The following is a 21,550-nucleotide window of genomic DNA, read 5'->3' as shown; positions in this document are numbered from 1 at the left end:
TGGGCTAATGGTAAGATACTTGGTAGTGTGGATGAACAGAGGGATCTGGGTGTCCATGTGCATAGATCCCTGAAAGTTGGCACCCAGGTTGATAGGGTTGTTAAGAAGGCGTACGGTGTGTTAGCTTTTATTGGTAGAGGGATTGAGTTTCGGAGCCAGGAGGTCATGTTGCAACTGTACAAAACTCTGGTGCGGCCGCACTTGGAGTATTGCGTACAGTTCTGGTCGCCGCATTATAGGAAGGATGTGGAAGTGTTGGAAGGGTGCAGAGGAGATTTACCAGGGTGTTGCCTGGTATGGTGGGAAAATCGTATGAGGAAAGGCTGAGGGGCTTGAGGTTGTTTTTGTTAGAGAGAAGAAGGTTAAGAGGCATACAAGATGATCAGAGGATTAGATAGGGTGGATAGTGAGAGCCTTTTTCCTTGGATGGTGATGGCTAACACTCGGGACATAGCTTTAAATTGAGGGGTGATAGATATAGGACAGATGTTAGAGGTAGGTTCTTTACTCAGAGAGTAGTAAGGGCGTGGAATGCCCTGCCTGCAGCAGTAGTGGACTCGTCAACATTAAGAGCATTCAAATGGTTATTGGATAAGCATATGGATGATATTGGAATAGTGTAGGTTAGATGGGCTTTAGATTGGTTTCACTGGTCGGTGCAACATCAAGGGCCGAAGGACCTGTACTGCGCTGTAATGTTCTATGTTCTATGTTCTAGATAATCACACTTTCTGTTCGCTAATCCAATGCTCTGCTAGCTGGCCTCACATATTTTGCCCTTCAACATAGTTGAATGGGTGGCACAGTGGTTAGCACTGTTACCTCACAGCGCCAGAGACCCAGGTTCAATTCCAGCCTTGGGTCACTGTCTGTGTGGAGTTTACACGTTCTCCCCGTCTCTGCGTAGGTTTCCTCCGAGTGCTCCAGTTTCCTCCCACACTCCAAAAGAGGTGCAGATTAGGTGGATTGGCCATGCTAAATTGCTCTTCAGTGTCCAAAGATGTGTAGGTTAGGGTTATTAGCCATGGTAAATGCATGGAAGTCACAGGGATAGGGCAGAGGGATGGGCATGAATAAGAGGCTCTGTTGGAGAGTCAGTGCAGAACTGGTGGACTGAATGGCCTCCTTCTGCACTGGAGGGATTCTATGATTCTAAATATGTTCTATCCATATTCTAACCGGCACCGTGTCCTTGTTCTCGCTGAACTACACGGGCTTTCAATTCGGTCAGGCCTAGATTTTAGAATTCTCATTCATGCTTTCAAATTCCTCCTGAACCTTTCTCCGCCCCTATCCTTGTAACCTCCTCCAGCCACACAATCCTCCGAGATACCATCACTTCTCCAACTCTGGCCTCTCGCGCATCCCCTGATTTTAATGGCTCCACCATCACTAACTGTGGATTCAGCTGCCTCGACTCCGCCCTCTGGAATTCCCTCCCTCAGCCCCTCCGCCTCTCAACCTCTCTCTCTCTCTTCTCCATTAAGACACCCCTTTGTAACCCATCTCTTTAAACGCATTTGCGGTCACCTGCGCTGATACCTTTGCTCCGGTGTCGTGACTTGGAAAATTGTGCATTGTTGTCACGATCATGGCTGATCATCCAACTCAATGGCCGAATCTTGCTTTTTCCCCATAACCTTTGACCCCATTCGCCCCAAGTGATCCCATCTGCTATATAAATGCAAGTTGTTGTTTGTTGGCCGTTGAAGGCCTGGTCCTTAAGTCAGGAACCCCATTGTTGGCAGCATCGCAAGGAAGAAAGTTAGGACTTCGAAGATTCACCCCCACCTTCACCTCCTAACCCCTCTCCACACCCCCCCTCCCTCCACATTCCCCTCCCCCACCCCCGATCCCCCTGCCACTGTTGATTTTTAAAATTCATTTTTGTGGGATGGGCGCCATTGGCTGGCCAGCGTTTATTGCCCATCTCTGGTTGCCCTTGGAGGGCAGTTGAGAGTCAACCATGTTGCTGTGGCTCTGGAATCACATGTAGGCCAGACCAGGTAAGGACGGCAGATTTCCTTCCCTAAAGGACATTAGTGGACCAGATGGGATTTTCCAACAATCGACAATGATTTCATGGCCATCAGTCGATCCTTAATTCCAGATATTTTTTATTGAATTCAAATTCCACCATCTGCCATGGCGGGATTCGAACCCGGGTCCCTCAATCCATTAACGTCCAGGGCTCACTGTTCCAGCACCCGAAGGGCCCCAAAGGCGGGATCTCAGGTCAGGAAGCCACTTGTCAAGAGCAGACTGGTGATCTCGATCTTTGTTGCAGGAAAGGGTGAACATGGCAAGCCTTATCCACTGGCAGAAGAGGACCAGTCCGATTCCGCGTACCGGGAAAATGGTTTCAACATTTACGTCAGCAACAGCATTGCCTTGGACCGTTCACTGCCTGACATCCGGCATCCAAAGTAAGTGTCAAACCTGAAACCTCCACAGCTGCTTAACATCCCAGCTACTGGCCGATTCTTTTTGTTTGCCTGTTATTCAGAATACAAAAAAGGCGGCACAGTGGTTAGTACTGCTGCCTCACAGTGCCAGGGACCTGGGCTCAATTCCGGCCTTGGATCACTGTCTGTGTGGAGTTACGTTCTCCCCGTGTCTGCGTGGGTTTCCTCCGGGTGCTCCGGTTTCCTCTCACAGTCCAAAAATGTGCGGGTTAGGTTGATTGGCCATGCTAAATTGACCCCAGTGTCAGGGCATTAGCAGTGTAAATATGTGGGACTACGGGAATAGGGCCTGTGTGGGATTGTGGTCAGTGCAGACTTGATGGGCCGAATGAAAGTGAAGGAGACATTGTAGTTCTTTCCGAATGTCAAAGTATTTAATTTAAGTTTGGACCAGAAAGCCGGTAACTTTTCAGACAGGTGTTCTAGCAAGAACGATGCCAGATAAAGAACTGATCAGATTCCCCGTCTTCAGGGGTGGGGGGAAATAAAGTTCCCTTTTTTTCCCCAAAAATATACTTTATTGATAAGAAATCTGTGAGAACATTGCTGCACGGTGGCACAGTGGTTAGCACTGCTGCCTCACAGCATAGGGACCCGGGTTCAATTTTGCCCTTGTGTCACTGTCTGTGTGGAGTTTGCACGTTCTCCCTGTGCCTGCGTGAGTTTCCTCCGGGTGCTCCGGTTTCCTCCCACAGTCCAAAGATTTGCAGGTTAGTTTGGTTGACCATACTACATTGCCCCTTAGTTTCGGGGGGATTAGCGGGGTAAATGTGTGGTGTTGCGGGGGTGGTACTTGCATGGGATTGTTTTCGGTGCAGGCTTGATGGGCCGAATGGCCCCCTTCTGCACTGTAAGGATTCGATAAAACATTCCAGAATGACCATCACACAAAGAGCAATAATATTCAGGTTCTTTACATGCATCAAGTAACACTCTAAGATGCTTCAATACAGTTAAGGAAATGTTTCGGACATTTTACAATGGTCTTACATGTGTTGCCAAGTTATTTTAAATGTTATCTACTTAGATCAAGTTGCTCTCCGAGTGGCTCAGTACAACTGAGACACATGTAATATTCACTGTATACATGGCCCCTCTTGGTTCACTGTGATTGAAAAGTCTTCGACAGCGATCTTCCCCATTGCCCTTCTCTGGTGGTCTCTTATTTGATGTGATCCACTGCTTTCCCATAAACCCTTGCTGAATGGGTTGTTTCATATGGCTTCCTCTCCAAAATCTGCTGTTTCATCATTAAGCATCGAAGAATCTCTTATCGGTCGCCGGCTTCATTTCTTTATATCTGCCACTGTTTCCATTGTTTCTTTTTTATCAGTTCATAGAATCCCTACAGTGCAGAAGGAGGCCATTCGGCCCATGGAGTCTGCACCGACCACAATCCCACGCAGGTCCCATCCCCATAACCCCATGCATTTACCCAGTTAGTCCCCCTGACACTAAGCAGCAATTTGGTACGGCCAATCCACCTAACCAGCACATCTTTGGACTGTGGGAGGAAACCGGAGCAACCGGAGGAAACCCACGCAGACAACGGGGGGGGGGGGGGGGGGGGGGGGGGGTGCGGGTGGTAATGGGATGACTCCGACAGTGATCCAAGCCAGGAATCGAACCCGGGTCCTCTGGCACTGCGAGGCAGCAGTGCTAACCACTGTGCCACACGTGCACGCACACACATGCATACTATGATCAAACCTATCTCGCCTTAACATATCATTTTCTGAATTCAATATCAACCAAAATATGTTACTTACCCCGTGGGCAGAGTTCCACAATCCAGTGACAGGCCTATTACGTTCCCCAGTGGACATCTTGCCCACCTTCCTCTCCATCCTCGACCTGGCCTGCAATTTTGAGTGGGCTACTTGAGGCCAAGGGCAGCCTGCCCGCTCTTGTCCCAATGAATGACCCAATCAAGGGCTGCTTCCTGTCTGGCCCCAATTTTGAGGCGAGAGGAGGAGTTCAGGAGCTTGAGAGATGCCCGGCGGCTCACCCTGCTTGGGCTTCAGGTGGTAAAGAGGTGGGTAGGTACCTCCCCCAGGGGCACCTCCCCACTCCTAACCCTCTAAGATCTACCCCTGCGGGGCTGCTCCCTCCCTTCATGGTTCCTTAAACTAGACCCGGGCCTTTCTGTTCAACCCGTCCCCTGTCAACACTCCTCTGACCCCCACTCTCCCCACCTCCCACCCCCAAAACAGGGCCTGATCTCCTCTCTCTGCCATGAGACACCCCACACTTCATCTGGACTCGGGGGCTTCGAATCTAGGGACCTGGGGACCACTCACTGTCCAAGTCATGGCCACTGCTATCACAGCTGGTCCTACAGGAATGCCAGCCAGACAATACCTCTCCTGAGTGAGGGGCTGATTTCCCATCCATTGGTAAGTTTGCCGACGACACGAAGGTGGGGTTGTGGATAGTCTGGAGGGATGTCAGAACTTACAGAGGGACATAGATAGGATGCAAGACTGGGCGGACAAGTGGCAGATGGACTTCAACCCAGATAAGTGCGTCGTGGTCCATTTTGGTAGGTCAAATGGGATGAAGGAGTACAATAGAAAGGGAAAGACTCTTAGTACTGTAGAGGATCAGAAGGACCTTGGGGTCCATGTCCATAGGACTCTAAAATCGGCCCCGCAGGTGGAGGAGGTGGTTAAGAAGGCGTATGGTGTGCTGGCCTTTATAAATCGAGGGATTGAGTTTCAGAGTCCGGGGATAATGATGCAGCTGTATAAGACCCTCGTCAGACCCCACTTGGAGTACTGTGCTCAGTTCTGGTCGCCTCACTATAGGAAGGATGTGGAAAAGATTGAAAGGGTGCAGAGGAGATTTACAAGGATGTTGCCTGGATTGAGTGGCATGCCTTATGAGGATAGGCTGAGGGAGCTCGGTCTTTTCTCCTTGGAGTAAGATGTTGAGAGGCATAGATCGGGTGGACTCTCAGAGGCTTTTTCCCAGGGTGGAAATGGCTGCTACAAGAGGACACAGGTTTAGGGTGCTGGGGGGTAGGTACAGGGGAGATGTTAGGGGGAAGTTTTTCACACAGAGGGTGGTGGGCGAGTGGAATCGGCTGCCGTCAGTGGTGGTGGAGGCAAACTCAATAGGGTATTTTAAGAGATTCCTGGATGAGTACATGGAGCTTAATAGGATGGAGGGTTATAGGTAGATCTAGAAGGTAGGGACGTGTTCGGCACAACTTGTGGACCGAAGGGCCTGTTTGCGCTGTAGTTTTTCTATGTTTCTATGTTTCTATCCACAGCTAATCAATGCTTCTCAGGACATTAAGTGTCTGCGGGATTGTTGTGACCAGCGAGGGTACTTTACCTGCCAGCCATTCAGCTGGCAGGGCGTGAAACATACCCATCTTTGTCCCATTTCCATCTTGATTAGCTATAAATTGAGAGAGGGGAAAGGGTAGCGAGACCTGAGTGTCCTCGTACCCAAGTCGCTGAAGGTAAGCAGCAGGCGGTCAAGGAGGCAAATGGCATGTTGGCCTTCACTGCGAGAGGGTTTGAGTACAGGAGCAGGGATGTCTTGCTGCAATTATGATGTGGAGATGCCGGCGTTGGACTGGGGTAAACACAGTAAGAAGTTTAACCACACCAGGTTAAAGTCCAACAGGTTTATTTGGTAGCAAAAGCCACACAAGCTTTCGAAGCTCTAAGCCCCTTCTTCAGGTGAGTGGGAATTCTGTTCACAAACAGAATTTATAAAGACACAGACTCAATTTACATGAATAATGGTTGGAATGCGAATACTTACAACTAATCAAGTCTTTAAGAAACAAAACAATGGGAGTGGAGAGAGCATCAAGACAGGCTAAAAAGATGTGTATTGTCTCCAGACAAGACAGCCAGTGAAACTCTGCAGGTCCACGCAACTGTGGGGGTTACAAATAGTGTGACATGAACCCAATATCCCGGTTGAGGCCGTCTGCGTGTGTGCGGAACTTGGCTATCAGTTTCTGCTCAGCGACTCTGCGCTGTCGTGTGTCACGAAGGCCGCCTTGGAGAACGCTTACCCGAATATCAGAGGCCGAATGCCCGTGACCGCTGAAGTGCTCCCCAATAGGAAGAGAACAGTCTTGCCTGGTGATTGTCGAGCGGTGTTCATTCATCCGTTGTCGCAGCGTCTGCATAGTTTCCCCAATGTACCATGCCTCGGGACATCCTTTCTTGCAGCGTATCTTGCTGCAATTATACAGGGCCTTGGTGAGGCCACACCTGGAATATTGTTTGCAGTTTTGGGCTCCTTATCTGAGCAAGAATGTCCTTGCTATGGAAGGAGCTCAGAGAAGGTTTACTGGACTGATTCCTGGGATGACTGGACGGATGTATGAGGAGAGATTGTGTCAGTTAGGATTATACTTACTCGAGTTCAGGGGAATGAGAGGGGATTGCATAGAAATCTATAACATTCTAACAGGACCAGACAGGGTAGATGCAAGAAGGAAGTTCCCGATGGTGGGAGTGTAAAAAAAAACAGGGATCAGAGTCTGAGGATACAAAAAACAGGGATCAGAGTCTGAGGATACAAAAAACAGGGATCAGAGTCTGAGGATACAGGGTAGACCGTTTAGGACAGAGATGAGGAGAAATTTCTTCATCCAGAGAGTGGTGAGCCTGTGGAATTCATTACCACAGGAAGCAGTTGAGGCCAAAACATTGTCGCCGGGATTCTCCCAAAAAGGTTCTAAGTGCCGAATTCGGGTGAAAACTCCCGCTGGTTTTTTTTGGCGGGAATTTCAAAATGAATCTCCCACACTCTGAGCACTGCAGAGTGCCTGAGCGGATTGACTCTGATAATCTGTGGACGGGGCCTATTCCCGCTGGAGAGGCCGACAGCATAGCGCTGAACGGGCCATTGCGCCGATCTGTCAGAGCGGTGATCGGTGCATGCACAGTCGTCCCACGCTGCTGGCCTCCAGGTCCACTCCTGGCTGGGGCAGAGGGGCAGAGGGGCCACAGACTTCAGTCCCGGGCCCGCTAATTGGATGTGAATTGGAATTTAAATATGGAAGTCAACTCCATGCCAATTTCTGGCGTGGAGCTGATTATGTGAAAAACCTTTGTCTGGGTGACGCGCGGAGGCCACTCGCTAAATAGCCTCCACTGATATCTCCCAGCCTGTTGCGCTGCTGGAGCAGTGCAGCAGGCTGGGAGAATCGCCCCCCCTGTACGCTTTCAGGAAGAAGTTAAATATCACTCTTGAGTCAAAAGGTATCAAAGGATATGGGTGGAGGAAGGCAAGATCAGGCCGGTGAGTTGGATGACCGGCCAGGATCAGCATGAATGGAAGAGCAGACTCAAAGGGCCAAATGGTCTCCTCCACCTCCTATTTTCTATGTTTCTATGATTGGATTACTGTGGATCGGTTGGGAGAACTCTTGCCATAAATTGGAAGGTGGTGAGTTCATGTTCTAATCCAGAACCTGAGCACTAAAACCAGGGCTGACACTCCAGCGCTGTACTGAAGGAGGGCAACACCATGGGATCTGCTGCTTTTTGAGAGGAATGCAAAACCGTTTTGCCTCTTGGGTGGAGGTAAAAGATTCCAAGACAGCAAGTTGAAGAAGGCCAGGGGAGTTTTGACAATTGTCCCAGACAATGTTCGTTCCTCATGCAAAAACAGAAAACACTGGAAAATCACTGCAGGTCTGACAGCATCTGTGGAGATAGAATGCTTCGTGTCTGAATGACCCAGGATGTTGTCAGAGCTGCTGAGATTTTCCAACATTTCCTGTTTTAGTTTCATATTCCAGCGTCCGCGGTATTTTGCTTTTATCATAATGGTTATTCCGCAATTTACATAATGAAAACTGGTGATCTGGTCATTATCACATAGAGTCATAGAGGTTTACAGCATGGAAACAGGCCCTTCAGCCCAACTTGTGCATGCCTCCCTTTTTTATTAACCACTAAGTTAGTGTCAATTGCCTGCGTTTGGCCCATAATTGCCCACATTTGGCCCATAATTGCCCGCGTTTGGCCCATATTGGCCATGTGTGGGATCTTTCTGTGCGCATATTGGCTGCCGAGTTTCCTGCAGCACAACAGTGTTGACACTTGAAAATGTACTTAATTGGCTAGAAATTTTGACATGTCCTCAGATTGTGAAAGCCACGCTGCAGAAGTCTTATTTTTCCTTTCTTTCGAATAGATTAAAAATTGAATTCTGCCATGGCCCTGTTTTGTTGCACTGCCAGGGAACCACAATCTTTCTTTTGCAGTGACTACCAGTCCCAACCCCCCGTTGTGCTATTGTAACATGGGGCCAGGCTGTCAATCCCAGCAGTTTATGTATCAGGTTTTTTGTACCTGCCAGAGAGAGGATCAAGCCTCTGTACAACTGACTGGAAAAGCAGTCAGGATAAAGAATCGTTTTCATTGTTGTGTGTCTCACACACATGAGCATCACTCGGTAATGGGCTTGTGGTGTTGGTGAGAAGTAGCGTCTTGTTGTAGGTGGAAATAGTTGACGTTAGCCCAGAGACACGCAGCGAAGATTGACTTCAATTTCACTGTAAAGGTGCGGGAGAGATTGTTTCACGGCTTCTGGCTTCCAGTGAAACCGTCAGCGGTCGGGATCAAATGTTGTAATGCAGAATTGTTCACTCCCCTTCTCGACTGTTTCTCTCTACGGCGCACATCCTGCATGTTCTGTCTGCATTATCCTTGGTGCTCCCGCTGTCAAAATGCTCATCCTCTCTGCTTTGCCTTTGCAACACTTTTATTCGTGTGGAATCGTGGACTCAGAAGGCAGCCATGCAGCCCATCCGCTCTGTGCTAGCTCTTGGAAAGAGCTCCCTAATTAGTCACCTCATGGTATCTAACTTGAGCGCTGTTGAAAAAGGAGACATGTCGAAGTTTTTCGTCTTGGACTCATCAGGACACGTTGCAAGAATACCAATTTGGATGAAAACAGCAATTTAAACACCAGATAAAAGCAAATTACTGCAGATGCTGGAATCTGAAACCAAAAGAGAAAATGCTGGAAAATCTCAGCAGGTCTGGCAACATCTGTAAGGAGAGAAAAGAGCAGACGTTTCGAGTCCAGATGACCCTTTGTCAAAGGGTCAGCTCTTTTCTCTCCATACAGATGCTGCCAGACCTGCTGAGATTTTCCAGCATTTTCTCTTTTGGTAACAATTTAAACAGTTGGCCAGTGGATCAACCTTGACCAATCAGAGCCCGCTTGCCAACCAATCAGCACTCTCTTGCCATCGAGTATAAATCGTTGCTCCGCCATTCATTTTGATCATGGCTGATCATTGAATTCAATATCCTGATCCCCCCTTCCCCCCCATATCTCTTAATCTCTTTAACCTCAAGAGCTATATCTAATTTCTTCTTGAAATCAGACAACATTTTGGCCTCATCTACATTCTGTGGTGGTGAATTCCACACATTTACCACTCTCTAAGTCGGAGTAACCAAAATTTCCATGTGTGGGGCAATTTCTCAGTTTTGTTCTCACTCACCGGGGACGGTGAGCAAATTTTGGAAAGATCAGGCATTAGAAATGTCTAATCAAAACAACAAAAAATGTGGGGTCGATCTTATTGGCTCGCCACGCCGGTCGATCGGGTTCGCGCCTGGTTTCTCACTTCTTGCCATCTTACCGGCTCCAATTTGCCGACATAAGTGTGCGCAAAGCTGATTTTAATATTCACGAGCAATTTAAATGTTATTAGTGAGCCTGGGACGGAATTGTTCCAGGCTCATTTGTCTTAGCAGCCTCATCGGTGGAAGTCCACACGAGTGGGGTCACATATTGTCCCCAGCAACTGTTGGGGACCAGACATGATGGCCTTGCTGGTGGGATCAGAGGCAATTGAGACCCCCTTGGGTAGTCAGGGGCCAGAGTGGGCAGTGCCCCTTTGGCAGTGCCAGACTGGCACTGACAGTCTGGCACCCTGGGACTGCCAACCAGACACTGGGCAGGGCTAAGGGGCAGGGCCTAAGGGGAGGTGGCAGGGCCTGAAGGTGAGGCAGCGCATGGGGGCTGTGCACTCTACAATTGGGGATCACCGGGGCGGTGCTCCGATCAGATGGGGGGGTGAACGGGGGCAGTGATTGGCCGGGGGGGAAACGAGGGTGACAATTGGGGGTGACAATCTTCCAGTGCACTGTGTACTCTTAACACTTTGCAGTGGGAGGTCAAGGCGCAAGTGCAATCGTGCAAAGTCCAAAGGAAGAAAATGTCATTGATGTCATCAAGACAGACCCGAACATCACCCAAGCACAACACAACACCATCCGCGCTCTCAAGACCAACCGCAACATTGTCATCAAACCAGCAGACAAAGGAGGGGCCATCGTCATACTGAACAGAACGATTACTGCAAGGAAGTGTACCGACAACTCAACGACTGGGAACACTACAGACATTTTCTTCCTTTGGACTCATGGTGAGCAATCCCTGAAACAACTATATGATGACATCAACAAGTTCCATCCCACCATCAGACTATTCTCTGGAATCGGTTGCATTCTTGGACACACGCATCTCCATTAAGGACAGTCACCTCAGCACCTCACTGTACCGCAAGCCCACAGATAACCTCACGATGCTCCACTTCTCCAGCTTCCACCCTAAACACGTTAAAGAAGTCATCCCCTACGGACAAGCCCTCCGTATACACAGGATCTGCTCGGATGAGGAGGATCGCAACAGACACCTCCAGACGCTGAAAGATGCCCTCATAAGAACAGGATATGGCGCTCGACTCATCGATCGACAGTTCTGACGCGCCACAGCGAAAAACCGCACCGACCTCCTCAGAAGACAAACACGGGACACGGTGGACAGAGTACCCTTCGTCGTCCAGTACTTCCCCGGAGCGGAGAAGCTATGGCATCTCCACCGGAGCCTTCAACACGTCATTGATGAAGACGAACATCTCGCCAAGGCCATCCCCACACCCCCACTTCTTGCCTTCAAACAACCGCACAACCTCAAACAGACCATTGTCCGCAGCAAACTACCCAGCCTTCAGGAGAACAGTGACCACGGCACCACACAACCCTGCCACAGCAACCTGTGCAAGACGTGCCGGATCTTCGACACGGATGCCATCATCTCACGTGAGAACACCATCCACCAGGTACACGGTACATACTCTTGCAACTCGGCCAAAGTAGTCTACCTGATACGCTGCAGGAAAGGATGTCCCGAGGCAAGGTACATGGGGAGACCATGCAGACGCTACGACAACAGATGAATGAACACCGCTCGACAATCACCAGGCAAGACTGTTCTCTTCCTGTTGGGGAACACTTCAGCGGTCACGGGTATTCGGCCTCTGATCTTCGGGTAAGTGTTCTCCAAGGCAGCCTTCACGACACATGACAGCGCAGAATCACTGAGCAGAGACTGATAGCCAAGTTCCGCACACATGAGGACGGCCTCAACCGGGATCTTGGGTTCATGTCACACTATCTGTAACCCCCACAACTTGCCTGGGCTTGCAAAATCTCACTAACTGTCCTGTCTGGAGACAATACACATCTCTTTAACCTGTGCTTAACGCTCTCTCCTATCACATTGTCTGTACCTTTAAGACTTGATTGCCTGTAAAGACTCGCATTCCAACCATTATTTTGTAAACTGAGTTTGTGTCTTTATATGCCCTGATTGTGAACAGAACTCCCACTCACCTGATGAAGGAGCAGCGCTCTGAAAGCTAGTGGCTTTTGCTACCAAATAAACCTGTTGGACTTTAACCTGGTGTTGTGAGACTTCTTACTGTGCAAACTCCACACAGACAGTGACCCAAGCCAGGAATTGAACCCGGGTCCTGGCGCTGTGAGGCAGCAGTGCTAACCACTGTGCCACCATGCTGCCCAGTGTTAAACATCGCCTGGTGTGGCTCAAGAGCCAGACTCTTGCCTTGGCAATGTTGGCCACTGAGGACAGCTGCTGAGGACAGTGGGTTGAGAAGGGGCAGGATTCACTCTCTTCTCAGCCAGCTGAGCCTTCTGTTTCTCCTTGACTTTTCCCCATCCCCCCCTCCGAACAGAGGCCCCGACCGTTGGCAGCTGTCTGCGCCGCCATTCACATCTTTTACAATGCCCATGCGTTGGCATCCTAATTCTCATTTCATTCCTGATGCAATACAGCTGGCGATAATAAAATAATAATGTCAAAGTTGTGCATCAGATTTCAGCATGGAGCCAGCATTCCGACTAATAATTCATCACCTCCCGACTGTGAAGCTTAGAAGAAGTCCCTATTTTCCCTTCGCTCGCGCTCTCTCGCTCTCACTCTGGGCTAATTTTACAAAGCTGTCAAAAGCTGCAGCAAAATTACTGGTTATCACTGCTTTATCGAGCCAGAATGACAAGGCTACATTAGAGTGAGAATAGTGTCTGACTGAAACCAGGGCTGTAAATTGAACACATTGACACACGCGGACAATTACTATGTAAATTGTTGCTCTGAATCGCGGCGTTGGTATTTTCTAAGGCTGAAGTTGTCACTTCCCTGATGATAAGTGGCCATTGTATTCCGAGCAACAGAAGAACTGAGGAAGGTCTCGGTGGAGGCGCCACTGAACAGGGATAAAGTAAAGTTTATTTATTAATGTCACAAGTAGGCTTACATTAACACTGCAATGAAGTTACTGTGAAAATCCCCTAGTCGCCACACTTCGGCACCGGTTCAGGTAGACTGAGGGAGAATTTAGCACAGCTAATCTACCTAACCAACGACAAGAAAGCGAAGAGTGCCTGTTTACCCTGAATGGTGTCATATTATAATTGTGGAAACTCTTTTAATTTGTGAATCAGCTCTCGAGCAATTCTTCTTCTGAACTAGGGCCTCAGAATATGCTCGCTGGCTTTCTCCGACCTGTTTTATCAGGTATCAACATTCTTTTCAGACTCAAAAGGTGTTCACGTTTGTCTCCCTGCTCTCGGTGGACAGGTTCTGTTGCTTTCTATGCCTTTGCAGCCGTCGTGGGATCATTAAATTGGACAAATTATCTTCATGGCAAGAGCTTTCGGGCCAGCTTCCATTATTTCTCCCTTTACGCTCCATTCTACCATGTGAATACTGTTAAGGAGCCAGCACGCCACTCCCACAAGTGACTTATGGAATCATAGAATTCCTACAGTGCAGAAGGAGGCCATTCGGCCCACCAAGCCTGCACCAACAACAATCCCACCCAGGCCTTATCCCCATAACCCCACATATTTAGCCTGCTAATCCTCCTGATACTAAGGGACAATTTAGCATGGCCAATCAACCTGACCCGCACATCTTTGGACTGTGGGAGGAAACCGGAGCACCCGGAGGAAATTCATGCAGACACGGGGAGAACGTGCAAACTCCACACAGACAGTGACCCGAGGCTGGGATTGAACCCGGGTCCCTGGCCCTGTGAGACAGCAGTGCTAACCACTGTGCCACCCCTTCTTGCCTTTATCATTCTCATCTCTACTTAAATCACTTCTACATCCTGGTTTCCTGGTCATCTCCCCGACTGAAGTTTAAAGTTTATTTATTGGTGTCACAAGCAGGCTTACGTTAACACTGCAATGAAGTTACTGTGAAAATCCCCTAGCCGCCACACTCCAGTGTCTGTTCGGGTTACACTGAGGGAGAATTTAGCATGGCCAATGCACCTAGCCAGCACGGCTTTCAGACTGTGGGAGGAAACCGGAGCACCCGGATGAAACCCACACAGACATGGGGAGAACGTGCAGGCTCCACACAGGCAGGGAAGCCGGGAATCGAACCCGGCTTCCCGGCGCTGTGAGGCAGCAGTGCTAACCGCTGTGCCATTGGGGACTCAAACTTGAATGGTACTGAGTCTGAAAGGATTAAATAACAAGGTCAAGTTACATAGATGAGTCTTTTAATCCCTCGAGTGTGGAAAATTAAGAGGCCACTTTATTGCAGTATTTTAGCTTATTAAATGATCTGAGAGGGAGATAGGGAGGAACTATTTCCTCTGATGTGGCGAGTCCCGATCAAGAGAAACATAGCCTTGAAATGAGAACTCAGCTGTTCAGGGGTGATGTCAAGAGCACTTGGACTCACAAAGGGAAGCAGAAACCTGGAAATCGCTCTCCCAAAAAGAAGCTATAAGGAACTGCAGGCGTTCAATTGAAAATATCAAAATGGAGCTTGATAGATTTTTTTTCTTCAGAATCACAGAACCAAAGCGGGAAGATTAGAGTTAAGATACAGATCAGCTGAGTTCTAATTGAATACTGCAACGGATTCAAGAGGCTGAATGCTCTCATCCTGTTCCTGTGAATGTCATTCAGAGTAAAAGATAGTAAATGAATGTTCAGCAAGTTCAAAATCCTTCGGCAGGGCCAGCTCTGTGAGACAATTTATTATTGAAATCTGCGCCAACTCGACGTCTCTCCTGATGGCTCCTCCTCTACGTGGTGACGATGAAATGACTGACGTTTCAAGGGAGGTGCTGGTGCAGTGGGATTGTTGCTGGACCAGAGATCCACAGTCATTCTCTGGGGACCTGTGTTCGAATCCCCTAAAAATCTGGAGTTAAAAGTGTGAGGATTCTGGATCAAAACCCCCAAGGTATGTCATGGGCAGCAGGGCGGCACAGTGGTTAGCACTGCTGCCTCACAGCGCCAGGGACCCAGGTTCGATTTCGCCCTTGGTTGACCACCTCTATGGAGTTCACACATTCTCTGTGTGTCTGCATGGGTTTCCTCCCGGTGCTCTGGTTTCCTCCCACGCTCCAAAGGCTGTGCAGGTTAGGTGGATTGGCCATGATAAATTGCCCCTTAGTGTCCAAAAATGTGTAGGTTAGGGGAATTGGCCATATTAAATTGCCCCTCTGTGTCCAAAGATGTGTAGGTTAGGGGGATGAAATGTGGCGGGGGGGGGGGGGGGGGTTATGGGGATGGGGAGAGGCCTGGGCAAGATGCTCTGTCAGAGAGTCAGTGCAGACACGATGGGCCAAATGGCCTCCTTCTGCACTATAGGGATTCTATGACATTCCACCTAATTGTTTGGCTAAGCATTAAAAGTGTTTGAGAAGCACAAAGTGTGTTCTCCTGATGTCTCATTCCAATGACTTTAAAATGCTCCTTAAAACATACAACTTTCTAGTCATTCACCCTAACATCTCAGTATATTGCTCAGTATCAAATGTTGTTGATATTGCCCCTGTGAGATACCCTGGGACATTCCACCACCTTACAGGCGCTGTATAACTGTGAGTTGTTATTTTGAACCGCAGTCACCGATATAATGTAGCGAAATGCGATGGCCAAATTGCGCCAATGGCAAAGTAATGATGATCAGAAATGTTGGTTGGTAGACAAGGAGAACTCATATTCTTTTTCAAATGATGCCAGGGGATGTTTTGGACAAGTCGGAGAATTTGGCACCCAGCTAAATCTCCGTTCACATCAGCGGGACGGGAAAATCTCGCCGGCGTCAATGGAGGTAATATTCCAGCCTTTATCGGTGGCACAGTGGCACAGCGGTTAGCACTGCTACCTCACAGCGGCAGGGACACGGCTTCAATTCCCGGCTTGGGTCACTGTCTGTGCGGAGTCTGCATGTTCTCCCCGTGTCTGCGTGGGTTACGTGGGTGTCTGTGGGAGGAAACCGGGCGCTCCGGTTTCCTCTCTCAGTCCGAAAGACGTGCTGGTTCGGTGCTAAATTCTCCCACAGTGTACCCGAACAGGCACCGGCGTGTGGCGACTGGGGGATTTTCGCAGTAACTTCATTGCAGTGTTAATGTAAGCCTACTTGTGACACTAATGAATAAACTTTAAACTTTGTGTTCCCCCAAAAGGGTGGACAATAACATCTCAACTCAAACTTGCCATTTCCGATAGTGCAGCTCTACCTCAGCACCACACTCAAATGTCATTCTGGATTCTGTAATCAGGAACAGAATTTTCCAAATTTTCTTACCAAGTTATTTGGTCAGGGGAGCACTTTTGTGTTCTGGACCCATTCACGCTGGCAGCATGCTTCTTGGGCCAGTTTACCGGAAGGCAAACAATTAACAGGCTGCCTCTCGGATCACGGGCCAGTTCAGGATTGCGGGCAGGTACTGAGGGGGGAGATTCATTCAGGCTTCACGGTGTCTGCAGTGAAAGTGTGCTGAGGGGAATGCAGGCAGAGAGGGAGGGGCACAAGGGAGGGGTTATCTGTCTGATCGGGACAGCTGCCCAGTATCTTCCCAACAGTGTCACCCAATGGCAAACCTCCCCCAACCTCAGCCTCATCATTTTTGCTGTCAGAGGTTACAAAGGGGGGGATTTTACCATTTTGAGTCTAAGTGCCGAATCTGGGCGTCAAATAGATCCGCGCCCGGAATCCTCTTTCCAGCGCGCCCATACGCGTTTTGCCGGCTCCAGTCCGATCCGTGCTGTGTGCGGGGCTTAGCGCTGGCGGACCGATCAGAGCTCTGATGATGTCTCATCCTCTGGTCGGGGGGGGGGTTCCGCTGCCTGTCTGCGGCCGATCCCTCCTGGCACCATCACTGGTACACTACCAGCCACAGCCATCTCTCCCGCTCTCCCGCACCTGCAGGGAAGAGTAATCTGTGGCTGGTAGTGTACCAGTGATGGTGCCAGGAGGGATCGGCCGCAGACAGGCAGCGGAACCCCCTCCGACCAGAGGATGAGTCGTCACACCCACTCTCCCTCCCCCCCCCGCCCCCAAGAGGATGAGACATCACACCCCTCTCCTCTCCCCCCCCTCACCCCCAGGGGATGATCAGTCGCACCCCCTCCTCTCCCACCCCCCCCAGAGGATGATCAGTCACACCCCCTCTCCTCCCACCCCCCTCCCACCCCGACCAGAGGATGACCTGGGTCAGAGAGCCGTTGCAGTCTCTGACCCCGCTCTTTGGAGGCTGCAGCAGCGACTTCGGACTTTTATTTTGCAGGTCGGTAACAGCGCGGACGCGGATCGGGCCAGAAGACGGTAAAGTGGGATTTGGGGGTAGAGTTCGGCGTGCGGTTCATTAAGTCGATTTATATGCATGCAAATGCATTTCAATCGTCGGGCCGCCCGATTCAGGCGCGCGCCAGACCTGCGCCCGAATCGGGTGTCAGTAAAGGCGTGATCTGCTCGGATTCAGATGCAGATCCCGTTAAAGGCCCGACGCCCAACTTTACCGTGATTTCGCGCCCGAAAATGGGCGGGAGGTTTTGGTTAAATCAGGCCAAAGCCTGGTGCTCTCACACGACTCCGACCTCTGCCTGTGTGGCCGCCTCCTCTGAGTTTCCAAGCTGCTAACACAGTGCGGGGCTGAAGGTGGGAGAATGGTGATGTTGGCGGAAGGTCGCAGTTAATTACCTAATCAATCATCTTGAAGCCCCCACCTCCCTGCTACTGGACAGGTTGCAATCTGATGCGCGATATAACACACGAGAGGCTGGATGTACTCGGGAAATAAAGGCTTTTATTGCCAACAATAACAGAGCTACCATATACAGTATACGATCCAAGACTAAAGGGTCACCAGGCAGAGCAGTGACCTTTATACCTCTCCCAGGAGGCGGAGCCGACTGGGGTGTACCATAGGACTATATTAACAGGTAGAACAGCCCAACCCTAACCCCAACAGTAACATATCTACAGACTCATAGTACTGGCCAGACCATGGCTCAGCACTCCTGGTGGTAACCAACAATGGTTCACCACATTCACCCCTCCTTTGGAAACAAAGGCCGGCGGGGTACAAAACACAGAACAATTGTTCATCCGTCTATAAGTTCAAACGGTCTGGGGGACCGCACCGTCGTTGTGACCTCCTCAACACCGGCGATGACACCGGTTCAGGCAATCGCGGTGACGTTCTCTCCAAGGTGGTGTCCAGCGACCCCTCCAGTGCCTCACGGGCCGGTAGACCCCGAGGTGGTGACAATCCGCTGAACTCGGGCATGCCTTGAAGTGGCGACCATCTCCTGGACTCAGGCAAGCTGTACACAGGAGTAAGAGGGTTAAGTGGTGGTCCCGATACTGCCCGCGCCGTGTCAGGAGGGGAAGTAATGGTTGGGGGATCCCTAACAGTAGGTGTGGGAGCGACAGGGGTTTCCTAGCCCCCTGCTGGTGCCAGATCCCGAATTGAGACCGTGTCCTCTCGCCCGTCAGGATATGCCACGTAGGCATACTGAGGATTGGCGTGGAGGAGATGGACCTGTTCAACCAAAGGGTCGGACTTGCGGGTCCTAACATGTTGCCGCAGGAGGACAGGTCCTGAGTACGTCAACCAAGACGGTAATGAGGTCCCAGAGGAAGACTTCCTAGGGAATGAAAACATTCTCTCGTGAGGAGTAACGTTGGTTGCTGTACACAGGAGTGAGCATATGGAGTGGAGTGCATCAGGGAGTACCTCTTGCCAACGGGAGACTGGAAGACCTTTAAACCTCAACGCCAGTAAGACGGCCTTCCAGACTGTAGCATTCTCACGTTCAACCTGTCCGTTACCCTTTGGGTTGTAGCTCGTGGTTCTACTAGAGGCAATCCCATATGAGAGCAGGTATTGCCTCAAGTCGTCGCTCATGAACGACGAGCCCCTATCGCTGTGGATGTAACAGGGGTAACCGAACAGGGTGAAAAGATCACGAAATGCCTTGATAACCGTGGCAGCGGTCATATCAGAACAGGGAATGACAAAAGGGAATCGTGAGAACTCATCAACCACATTGAGGAAGTACACGTTCCGATCTGTCGAGGGAAGGGGGCCCTTAAAATCCACACTCAGTCTTTCGAAGGGACGAGTGGCCTTAACGAGTTGTGCCCTGTCAGGTCGGTAAAAGTGCGGTTTGCATTCCGCGCATACCCGGCAGCTTCTGGTTATGGACCTGACACCCTCCACCGAGTAGGGTAGATTCCGGGCCTTTATGAAGTGGAAGAGCCGAGTGACCCCCGGATGGCAGAGGTCATTGTGGAGAGCCTGTAATCGATTCTCCTGCATACTAGCGCATGTTCCATGCGACAGGGCATCCGAGGGCTCGTTGAGCTTTCCTGGACGATACATGATATCATAATTGTAGGTGGAGAGTTCGATTCTCCACCTCAAGATCTTATCATTCTTGATCTTACCCTGTAACGTGTTATTGAACATGAACGCCACGGACCGCTGGTCCGTGAGCAGAGTGAACCGTTTGCCCGCCAAGTAATGGCACCAATGCCGAACGGCCTCCACAATGGCCTGGGCCTCCTTTTCCACCACCGAATGTCGAATTTCAGGGCCTTGGAGGGTGCGAGAGAAAAAGGCGACGGGCCTGCCCGCCTGGTTAAGTGTGGTGGCCAGGGCAAAATCGGATGCATCACTCTCCACCTGGAAGGGGATGGACTCATCGATAGCGTGCATCGTGGCTTTCGCGATGTCGGCTTTTATTCTTGCAAAGGCTAAGCGAGCCTCTGTTGCTAGGGGAAAAGAGGTAGACTTGATGAGCGGACGGGCTTTGTCCGCGTAATTGGGAACCCACTATGCGTAGTATGAGAAGAAGCCTAAACATCTTCTCAGTGCTTTGACACTAGTGGGCAGGGGAAGTTCGAGGAGAGGACGCATACGGTCTGGATCAGGGCCAAGGACCCCGTTTTCCACCACGTATCTGAGGATAGCTAGGCGGCGCGTACGAAATACACACTTCTCCCTGTTGTAGGTCAGATTCAGGCGAGATGCAGTGCGTAAGAATCTAAGAAGGTTGGCATCGTGGTCCTGCTGGTCATGTCCACAGATGGTGACGTTATCCAGGTACGGGAAGGTAGCCCGCAGTCCGTTCTGGTCCACCATTCGGTCCTTAGCACGCTGGAAGACCGAGACCCCATTCGTGACACCAAAAGGAACCCTTAAAAAATGGTACAGGCGACCATCGGCCTCAAAGGCCGTGTATTGTCGGTCCTCTGGGCGAATGGGGAGCTGGTGGTAAGCAGATTTTAAGTCGATGGTGGAGAACACCCGGTACTGCGCAATCTGATTGACCATGTCAGATATGCGCGGGAGGGGATACGCATCCAGCTGCATGTATCTGTTAATGGTCTGACTATAGTCTATGACCATCCGGGGTTTGTTCCCATTCTTAACCACCACGACTTGCGCTCTCCAAGGACTAGCGCTAGGTTGGATGATCCCTTCCTTGAGGAGCCGCTGAACTTCAGATCGAATGAAGATCCGATCCTCAGTGCTGTAACGCCTGCTCTTTGTTGCGATGGGCTTGCAGCCTGGCACGAGATTCTGGAATAGGGAGGGTGTGGTAATCCTAAGCGTTGAGAGACTACATGTGGAGCGCGTTGGGCAATTTAGAGGCTGCGGGTCTCCCACTGAAAGCGGAGGGAGTGGCCCACCGTACTGCAGGGTACGGAGTATTGGTGCGCAAAGGTGCGGTAACACAAGGAGCTTGAAGTTCTCGTAAACCGTGCCCTGCACCGTCAGATTGACCACGCAACTCCCTAGCACGGTGACAGACCGGGACCTTGACGCCATCGAAATTGTCTGCTTGACAGTCCGAATCTGGAGACCACACTGCTTCACGGTGTCTGGGTGAATGAAGCTCTCCGTGCTCCCGCTGTCAAACAAACAATAAATCGGGCGTTTGTTTACCTGTATGACCATCATGGACTTGTCGAGTCTGTGAGGCTTGGCCTGGTCCAGGATGATCGACACCACCGTTGGTTTGTGGGCGCAACTGCAGGCAGCTGAGATGGTTGATGATGACCCCTGCTGGTCATTCGTGGTCGGTGCCGACCAAAATGGCTGCCCCCATAGGTCGCACGTGGACGATGGCGCCAAAACCTGCGGCCCCTGCAGGTCGCACGTGTCTTGCGACTCCGTCGTTCGGAATGGCGACGTCCTGGAATCGCACGTGGTAGAAGACCTTGAAGATGCAGAAGACAAGGAGGCCGGCTCTGGGGAGTCACACACCGCACTGCTGGTCTTGGATGGAAGTTTGGACCGGCATACCTTGGAATAGTGCCCCTTCTTGCCGCAGGCGGAGCACAACACCGCTTTAGCTGGACATCGCTGCCGAGGGTGTTTCACCCCCCCACAGAAGTAACACCGCGGGCCACCTGGAGCTGCTGCCGTCGTCAGGTCCGAGGCTGGGAACGCAATC

General features: G+C 50.5%; 1 protein-coding gene across 1 annotated transcript in view; it reads left to right on the top strand.

Moving 5' to 3' along the window:
- galntl6 (polypeptide N-acetylgalactosaminyltransferase like 6) overlaps positions 1-21,550 on the top strand; it is a gene marked incomplete at its 5' end in the record, with an annotated part of 862,172 nt that overhangs the window by 52,309 nt on the left and 788,313 nt on the right. The window contains one exon of the mRNA XM_078213889.1: positions 2,288-2,426. Within this exon, the coding sequence (XP_078070015.1) occupies positions 2,288-2,426 (139 nt within the window). The remainder of the gene's footprint in view (positions 1-2,287; positions 2,427-21,550) is intronic.

This window comes from Mustelus asterias, chromosome 6, assembly GCF_964213995.1.
Source record: "Mustelus asterias chromosome 6, sMusAst1.hap1.1, whole genome shotgun sequence".
NCBI lineage: Eukaryota > Metazoa > Chordata > Chondrichthyes > Carcharhiniformes > Triakidae > Mustelus > Mustelus asterias.
Note: the sequence above shows the minus strand (reverse complement) of the source record. Positions and strands in the feature narration are given on the sequence as shown.